This window comes from Castanea sativa, chromosome 5 (assembly GCF_040712315.1).
Source record: "Castanea sativa cultivar Marrone di Chiusa Pesio chromosome 5, ASM4071231v1".
Classification (NCBI taxonomy): Eukaryota; Viridiplantae; Streptophyta; class Magnoliopsida; order Fagales; family Fagaceae; genus Castanea; species Castanea sativa.
In genome coordinates this window covers 4,335,185-4,344,786 of record NC_134017.1, presented here as the reverse complement: position 1 = coordinate 4,344,786, position 9,602 = coordinate 4,335,185, and the positions used below count along the sequence as shown (strand labels likewise).

Below are 9,602 nucleotides of genomic sequence, written 5' to 3'. Positions count from 1 at the left end.
AATCAAGAAAACAAACAATCATTTCCAATCTTTCATACTTCGTAGTACCAACTGCCAACTGTCAAGCAAATGAAATTACTCCATAGATGCGACAATCAAAAATCCCAAGCGTTTCATCTTCTCACTTCTTCCGTTACGGTTTGTTCACCAGAGCTTCATTTCCAACCTATATTTCAACCTCTCAATTCTTCTTGATTCAGTTGTCTGATCACTTTTTCAATATAATACACAGGTGCGGATAGAGATCGAGTTGACCGAGTTGCTAAGCAACCACGGTTGCAACTTTAGTTACTACCATTCTCTATAAAATCACAACCTCGATGGCAACTTTAGTCACTACCATTCTCTATAAAATCTTGTATATCCTGACTTACGCCCTTTTCTATTTCGTTCTCTTTGTTATCTTCGTCATCATCCTAAGCATTTACTGCTGTTGCTGTCGGAGAAAAAAAAAGTCAGACATCGACCATGAGTCGAATAAAAAAGATTGGGAGTTGCTGCGTAGTTTTCAAAAAGACGTGGAAAACGTTTTGAAGTCAGGTTCTGAAATGAAAAACGAAGCCAATGAGCTCTGGCAAACCGATGAAGACCATCAGGGAATGACTGCACAACTACAAGAATCTGTGACAAAGTGGCATGAAAAAAGTATGAAGGATCTCCCTAATAGTGCTGAATTCAATGATAAAAGTTATAAAAGCAAGGATGAAGACGAAAAACTCAAGAACATGGTACTTGAAGCCAAAAATATCCACCGAAATTTGGACAAGTTAAAGGACAAGATCAGATACTTGCAGGTCAGACCTACTGATGATGAACGGCAGGCTCTTGTGCAAGAATTCAAAGAATTCGTTAAGGGTCTCATCGCTGGTGTGCAGGAAGTAGACAATCTCATCCCTGAAGTGAAAAAGGAAGACAAATTCATTGCTGATCTCATTGCTGATGTGCAAGAAAAAGACGAACCCATTGCTGGCACTTCAGATTTACCTGGTGATATTAAAGCGGAAATACAGTCGTTCACATTGTATTGGGCACCATTCCGTGCTTTCCTGATCGATTTACAAAGTTCTGGTCTTGAAACTGAAACGGAAAAGTCCTGGTTGAAGGAAGCGAAAGAAATCACTGATAAAGCGCAGCATGCTATCGATAAGTTTCTAAAGTATACCAGAAAATGGAAGTGGATACTCTCATATTTTAGTAATAAGAAAGCAAGGAAAGAGCTTAAAACGGAGATGAAGCGCATTAACACAGGGTTCGTGGAATTCCTCGAGAGAAAGGAGAAGTTCGGTATTCAATTTAAAAGATACTCCACCAGAAGAGAAACAGACCCATTACAATCCATATCTGGAACCTCACAAGAGCAGGCATCCAATAATTTGCAGATCTCAGAAAATGGCAGCGGTAATTTTAATAAGGAATTAGAGAATCTCAAGAAGTATGAGAAATCGCTCCAAGAGAAGTCTCTTAAAGGGCTCCAAGAATTATGCACGACGTTTACCAACGTCCACGGTGAAGCTGCAGAAAATGGAGAAGGCATAAAAAGTTCAACAGAGGAAAGGTTGAAGCAAATAAAAAAATTGATTGAAAAAACAGGGTATTATTTAAAAAATTATAAAGAGAATTCAGATGAGCTGAGTTGCATCTGTAAATGGTGGAGAAGTCCCGCGAAGAAACTTCATAAGAAGTTTGACCAAATTAAGGGCGCTTTGAAAATTATTGAAAAAACAACAAAAGCATACAAGTTTGAGATTAGAAAAGAGATGGGAGTAGTCGGTTTGGATGAAGACATACAGGCAGTGGCCTCACAACTGATAACTGAAAATAAACATGTTGTTTGCGTTGTGGGGATGAAGGGTATCGGTAAGACCACCCTGGCAAAGAATATATATAGCCACCGTGATATTTTGGATCATTTTCCGGCACTTGCTTGGGTGACTCTAACTGATCTAAAGACCAACGATTACGATGCCATTTTTAAAGATGTGGCAAAGCAGGTCTCGGAACCTGATATTAATGGATCACAGGAGGAAGAGAACAGAAGGGGAGAGTGGAATAATAAGGTTTGTGATTTAAGATTCTTTGTTGTATATATGTTGCGACTTGCGAGTTCGTTTTTAAGGCTCTTCTGTTTTTAAGTAGTTTGAGTTTTTTTGTTTATTTTTTCAGAGAGAAGATGTTTTCTGGTAGTGTTGTACATGTTAGTTACGAACAGTACATTTGTTGTACTTTCTATTTAGTTGAAGCAAAAACTAATTCACGCAAAACAATTTTTTTTTTTTAATAGGTATGTGCTATCTTGAAGAAGAAGAAGAAGTATTTCGTGGTTCTAGATGATTTCACAGCGGAAAATGACTGGGAAACTCTAAAAGCAGCATTTCCAGAGACAGGAGGGAGTAGAATTTTGCTCACCACACGTGACCAGTGTGTTGTTAGGACAGCGTGTGGCAAACTCCATTGTCTTAGATTACGAACCAAAGAAGAGAACTGGAGATTGTTTATCCAGATGATGGGAGATGGCTTTGATTCTGAGGACGTAAAAAAATTAGCTGAAGAAACTGTTGGACAATGTGGGGGCTGGCCACATCAAATTTTACATTTAGGGTATCTCATGTCAGCGAAAGATGATAAGTTGCAAGAATGGCCCAAGTGCATCACTCCAGCTCAGGAACCATGGCTCAAATACCTGAAAATAGAAGGTCGTATTAAACTCGAAAATTGGCTTGAGAGTCATAAAATAGAAATTAATGATTGGTCTGACCATGAAGGTAAAAATGATTTGCTTGACCATCTGAGCAAATTTTTTGCTTTCTTCAAACTCTTTCCTAGAGACTATGAAATTCCTGCAAGGAGATTGGTCGCTTTGTCAGTTGCAGAAGGGTTGGAGTTGGGGGAAGAAGGTCGTGACAAGAATAAAATCACGAAACTAGTTGCAATGGATTATTTGTCAGTGTTGATTGATCTCAACTTAATTCAAGTAGTTGAAATTATTAAAGGGAAAGTAAAGACATGTCGCCTGCCCAGTGCTCTCGAAGAACAGTTCTTGTTTGAAAGTAAGATTTCACAGTATCATCTTGTTGATCTCCTTGACAAAAACTCTGAAATTTCTAATGATATTCATGGTAAGGGTACTAATTCACCAAAATTTCAGCAAAGTTACAGAGATCTCATCTCCTATCTGTCATTTGACACTAGAGAAGGAAATAAACCTGGAGAAGATGTAGGGAAGTTTCTTCGTAAGGGCATTGCAAGTGGGTGTTTCCACGGTTTAAAGGTTCTTGATCTTGAACATGTATTCAGACCTCAATTGCCCAACACCATCGAACAATTAGTTCAGCTGATGTATTTAGGGTTAAGGTGGACTTACCTGGAGGAAATTCCATCATCCATAGGCAACTTACTGAACCTCCAAACCCTTGATGTGAAGTATACTTATGTCAGAACTCTGCCTAAGGTCCATATGGAAGTTGCAGAAACTTCAACACCTATACTTAAACGAGAGTCATCGAAGTAAATTTGTGTCTCAACCAAGGAGCAGTTCCCTAAAGAATCTGAAAACATTGTGGGGTTTATTCTTGGATGATTTCAATGCTATAAAGAATGGGCTGAACAAGCTAAACAACCTTACAAAGCTAGGACTAGCGTTCCAGCTGGAGTTGCCTCAGCAAGAAGAATTGGCCCGTTGGGTGAAAGGTCTGAAATACCTCAAATCTCTGAGATTGAGATCGGTTGACGAGAACGGTGATGCTCAGGATCTTCACTTGGAGGAATTGTCAGGGCTTAAAAATCTCTCCATCCTATATTTGTATGGAAAGCTAGAGATTCAATCCATCAAAAACCTATTTCCAGACACCTCTGACTTTCATCTGTCTCACCTTACGTTGTCTGCCTCGGGGGGTCTCTCCAATCTTAAATCACTCTGTTTCTACTCTGACTCTTACAAAGGAAAACATATGCTTTTCATTAAGAAGAGCTTTTCCCAACTTCAGGTTTTGAGACTTTGGAATCTAGAGAAGCTAGAAATGCTGACGGTGGAGGAAGAAGCAATGCAAAAACTGAGGGAGCTAGAGATCAGGGGCTGCAAAAGTCTAAAGGTCTACAAAGGTTTTTTGAAGCACTTAAAAAGTCTCCGAGAATTGAAGTTGCCAAATATGGAAGACAATTTCACCAAACAAATAAAGGACAATATGTCCCAAATTTTCCGAGGCCCTGGCTACCCTCCCACGATCACAGGAGGCCACTGGCAGCCCGAGCTGAGTGAAACGTGACTGAAGCATTTGTGTATTCTAGGTATGTCTTTCTTTTCAATTTTGTTACTTTTAATTTAGCTGTCCTTCAAACCAATGCTGAAAAGTTTACCACTTGGACTTGTAACAGATTTCATTATCATCTGCCCCTTAGTGTTGATGTGGCATTGGGCGAAAGCAAGAGAGTTGTTGGTGGATGATTATGTTAATCTTCTATTTGGATCACCATGAGGATACTTGTTTTTCTTTCACATGTCACTTTATTTCGGTTCTTGCGTTCAATAAATGGTGTGCTTGTGCAGATTAATTAATAAATTGGGAGACTTGGTTGATAAGAAGATCTCCCAAATGTTTGGTTCCTTTGTTTTTATATGTATTTTAACTCTTTCCGAAGAATGTATCTGTTTCTCTCTCAGTCAGTGGTAGACTCTGATGTAACTTCTTGCATAATAAGCAGCTTAACTTCTGTGTTGATTTGGCAGCCTGAGAATTTTCCAGTTTCAACACAATTGATTTGGCGGTTTCAAGTTTCAACATGATTTGTTAATATTGGCCTCCCTTAACTTCTGGATTCCAAGCGCTGCAGTCCTACAACACTAGCCATTTCATAAAAGTTAAAAAAAGCCACATCCATGACCTTGCTAAATCTTAAAACCCAAGCCCTCCTTTCAGCCCAACCCATTAAAAAAAATCCTTTAACCATTTCCAGCCCAAGTAAAAAAAATTAAAAAAAGCTATAGCCCAGATATCCTACTATTGAACCCTAAACAATAATAGTAAACAAAACCGTTCTGGGAGGCCCAATCAACACATGTAGTCCATGCCCATGTCTAATGAAAGCCCAGCCCAAGTAAACAAGATTTTATTATAATTATTTGGTGAACTTTATTGTAAAAATTTCATGTCATTCACACATGCTCTGTCATTCTTTTTCAGTCACATATGATCACTAAACACACAGAAAGTCGTTTCCAGTGTACACAGCAGCAGATTTTTATTTCTCAATACACGGCAACACAAAATTTTCACAAATAATGCACACACCAACCTTCGCACTCACGTTCTATTCACATGAGAAGAAGCGCAGAAGTGCTGCAGGAGCTATAATCTGCAGAATTGAAGTCTTCTGTCTAAACGGCAATCGTTTTTGGTTCACATATCACAAAGCTCTTGTAGTTTAAGTGTTTATCTCCATTACACGTGGTAAGCACGTGATTTACTATACTCGTGTGCTAAACAAGTTAATGTTGTTAGCAAATAGGAGAGAGATTAGCTTAGTTACATCTTCTTCTTCTTCTTCTTTTTTTGGGGGGGGCTCTGTTTTACTTGTAAATATAATTAGGGTTTATATTGCAGTGCAATTATTTGATGAATGTGAGGAAATTTCTTCCAATTGTCTCTATGAGAATTTTGTTATTTTTTTATTTTCAGAATCTCTGTGAGAATTTGATATGGTATTAGAGGATATTGTATTTAAGATAGGTTTTAATAAAGAGGCATAGCCTAATCTATATCTATTTATGTTATATATATATATCTAAAAGTTGAAACTTAACATTTATTATTATTAAGCTCTTGTTTCACCACCTCGTCGCCACATCATTGGCCACAAAATTATTGTTCTTCTTATTTATTTTTTATTCTTTTTTTTACAAAAAAAAAATATAATAAATAGATTATTGACTTTACACATTTATTTTGGGCGATTTTAACATTACTGATAACTTTGCATTTACATATTTATCTACTTCAACTTTAATTTAGATGTTTATAACTAAATAATGAAATCAATGCAGAATCAAAAACCAAAAACAATGTTTATACATAGCTATACTTAATATAATAATGGAAGTTTTGTAATAAATTTTATAAAGCTCTTTATGCACCACATCTTTAGAATCTTTTTTTTTTTTTTTTTTTTTGCAACTTTTAATTGGACAAAGTTTAGCTATAAAATTGCTTAAAGTCTAAGGTCACAACCTTACTGAATATCTTTTTCTGGAGGTGTATTTTGAGAATTCAACCATTGGATTATATCTTTTTCTTATATTCTCCATATTTGCAAAAATCTTAGAAAATTAAAAATCAATAGTTATGACAATAATAAATTATTTGAATTGATAGTTTTTGTAGTTTAAAATTATACATAAAGATAAGCTTCTAGATCATATAAGATATAATATCCGATTGATACAAAAATTGGCATATGTATTAAGAGTGTAAAGAACACACAATTTATCGGTTAGATTTTATATGTAGTAATATTTGTTTTATTGAGTAAGGTTGTAGCCTTAGGTTACAACCAATTTTATAACTAAATTTTGCCCTATTAGGACATATGTGATTTGGTGTTAGGAACATATGTCAACATTTTATGTATTGGCTAATCCTTTAACAAAACGCACTTTACTTGTAATTTAGTAGATCTAGGATGTGTTTAATACTTCAAGAAACAAGGTTTCAAGTTCAAGTATTAAAACCACGCAAGTCTGTCCAAGAATCAAGTAAAGAAGTGCTGGATTTTAAATTTCGACAGCTAGTATTTATTGAGATTTAAAAACTACTGAAGCTCGTGGCTCGACAACTAGCTTGATAGATGTCTATCTATCGAGGTTTATGAAACTCAGTTTTTCAAGACTGTTTTTCATCCAATTTGTGAGTATGTGTTTGGGCTTCTTTTCTCACAACCCTAAATATATATAAGGATTATTTTAAGGGTCGTATCAGGTTACACAATCAAGAGCACAATTGCACAAGAACATAATTCTATAAGTGTGACCGAAAACCTAGTTTTTCCCAGTTTTTGAAGAAGTTGCTATGTTTGTATACCATAGGGTTTTGTAATCAAGCAACTTCATGATTTTTATCGTGTAATGAACTAAAGAACTTTACAGCCAATATTCTTCTCAAGTTAATGATCAAGTCGTGTACTGGGATCTGCATATCTTTTGGTTAGTCACGTATTGGGAGCCATGCAATACAAGGAGAGATTGTCACTACAAAACAAGTCTAATTGGGTATTGGAGTAAGGGTTCAATTGTAGGTTGGTATAAGGTACTGAGATTTTCTTTACTTGTAACCACTTGCTTTGATAATAGTGAATTATCGGGAGTGGTCATCTTAAAATCACCCGGTAGAGTTTTGGCCTTGTAGGTTTTCCCCATTCATAAACAAATCACTGTGTCATTTTATTTCCGATGTATATTTAGTTATTTGGTGATTTGTTTGTTCTACCACGCTCATTGCACGTAATTGAACCTAATTAATTCACTTGGCTAATTAATTAGTAAATTTATCATAAGGGGTCAATATATTTTTAGCCTATCAAGAGGTATCAGAGCAGACATGCTCTGATTAGGGTTTAATATTTGCTGTGAGATCCATTGACCCCTGTTTGTCATGGATAGAGGATAGTCACTTATTGTATCTCCTTTATTTGATGGAACTAACTATGCATATTGGAAAGTACGTATCAGAGCTTTCTTACAGTTCTTAGATGAGAAAGTAGAGCAAGCTGTGGAGATAGGTTGGACCAAGCCGAAGGAAACGCCGACCGACTAGGATGATGCAAAGATCAAGGTGGCAAACTTCAATAGCAAGGCATTGAATGCTTTATTCAGTACGGTCACAAATGAGGAGTTTAAGAAAATCTCCTCCACTGAAACTGCAAAGGGTGCATGGGCCATTCTCTAGACAACCTATGAAGGAACCAAGGATGTCAAGGATTCGAAACTTCAAAGGCTCACTATTAGCTTCGAAGAAATCAAGGTAGAGGAGGATGATTCATTTGATGAGTTCTATGCCATACTTAAGGACATAGTGAATTTAGTCTTCAATCTTGGAGAAACCATTCCCAAATCCAAGATTGTGAGAAAAGTGCTTAGATCTCTGCCCGAGAGATTTCATGCCAAGATCACCACCATTGAGGAATTAAAGGATATTGACAAGATTCCTTTGACAGAGCTTGTTGGAAATCTGCTGACCTATGAGTTAGATTTATCTAGGCTCGGGAAGTCAAGCAAGAGCAAGAGCAAGAGCATGGTACTAAAGGCCAAGAGCAATGACACTGATGAGTCTTTCAACGATGAAGATTCTGAAATGAAGTCCTACATCACCCAGCAGTTCAAGAAGTTCATGAAGAATGCCAATGCAAAGGGCTTCAATAAGGACCGTAGGCAATCCAGTTCTTCTTAGTTTAAGAGCCAAGACAAAGGGAAGAAAGATGCTAGGGATGGTGGTCAGTACACTGTTCCCTTAGGACCCAAGTGTTTCAGGTGTAAAGGTTTTGGTCACATGAAACAAGAGTGCCTTACCTATATCAAGTCCATTGGAAAAACTAAGGCACTTGTTACAACCTTGAGCGACACCGAACCTAAGGATGATTCCGAAAAAGAAGATGAAGGAATCCTAAATGCCTTCACCGCCAGTGTCAATCCTATTGAGGGGATTGTAGAAGATGAGGATGAAGAAGAAAACTTGGTGGAATTCAAATTTGAGAAGATGGATGAGCAAGATGACATCCACACAGCCCATGCAAAGTTATACAAGGTCTCGAAAAAACATAAGAAGTTGTATAGATTGGCCACCATGAAGCTCAGTGATGTGAAGCTTGAACAAGAGCAACTCTCCACAAAGTTTGATGAAACAAATTAGACTATTGGAGCACTAAAGTTTGAGAACAATTTCTTAGCTAAAAAGACCAAGAAGCTTGAGGCAGAACTGTTCCAAGTAAGAGCTCAATTGGAGAGGACCTCAAGTGCAAAGCTTGATGAGATGCTCAGCACGCAAAAATTTGCCTCCAATCGAACCGATTTAGGGTATGATTTTTCTTCTCCTAATATTGCTTCCTCTAGTACTACTTTTTTTGTTTCTCTTGCTAACAATATTGATTATGAGAATAATGATGCTAAAACTGTAGTAGCTAGTGAGAACATAGATGAGGGTAAATCTATCTTAGGAACACCCTTTAAGCTTACTAAGAAAGAAACCAAAAACCCTAGGGCTAAGAAGAGTAATGCTCAAAAGTCTAAAGAGAAGAAGCAACATCTCTGTCATCACTGTGGTGCAGCTGGATATACTCAACCCAATTGCTATAAGTGGTTAGCCACTCAACAGAGCAACAACATGATTTCATTATGAAACCAAAAAAAGCTTACATCATCTCTTGTTCCTCTTGGAGATCTCCTCAAGACCCTCATGCTCTTTTCGAACTTGAACGGTTTCAATTCTTCCCCCTCACCGTCGATTCAAGGTTTTGCTCAAAGGAAAGGTTCTTCCAATGTGTGGAAGGAAAATAGCTCCAGTAATTTAGTTACTTTTTCTCTCTCCCTCTTTTTGTTATATTTGCATTACTTGTGTGTT

General features: G+C 37.1%; 1 protein-coding gene across 1 annotated transcript; it reads left to right on the top strand.

The window, feature by feature from the left end:
* Positions 1–548: 548 nt before the first annotated feature.
* LOC142634579 (disease resistance protein RPP13-like) lies at positions 549–4,262 on the top strand. The gene is made up of 4 exons (XM_075808879.1): positions 549–1,555; positions 1,658–2,057; positions 2,282–3,336; positions 3,422–4,262. Exons 1-4 carry the CDS (start codon positions 549–551, stop codon positions 4,260–4,262), a joined length of 3,303 nt encoding a protein of 1,100 aa, XP_075664994.1.
* Positions 4,263–9,602: the final 5,340 nt, after the last annotated feature.

Bases quoted from the DNA above. Each gene is read 5' to 3' on its own strand.
- LOC142634579 (XM_075808879.1), top strand. From the start codon at position 549: ATGAAAAACGAAGCCAATGAGCTCTGGCAAACCGATGAAGACCATCAG. The intron at 2,058-2,281 runs GTTTGTGATTTA...TTTTTTTAATAG, and splicing joins GGGGAGAGTGGAATAATAAG to GTATGTGCTATCTTGAAGAA. The intron at 3,337-3,421 runs GTATTTAGGGTT...CTTGATGTGAAG, and splicing joins GAACAATTAGTTCAGCTGAT to TATACTTATGTCAGAACTCT.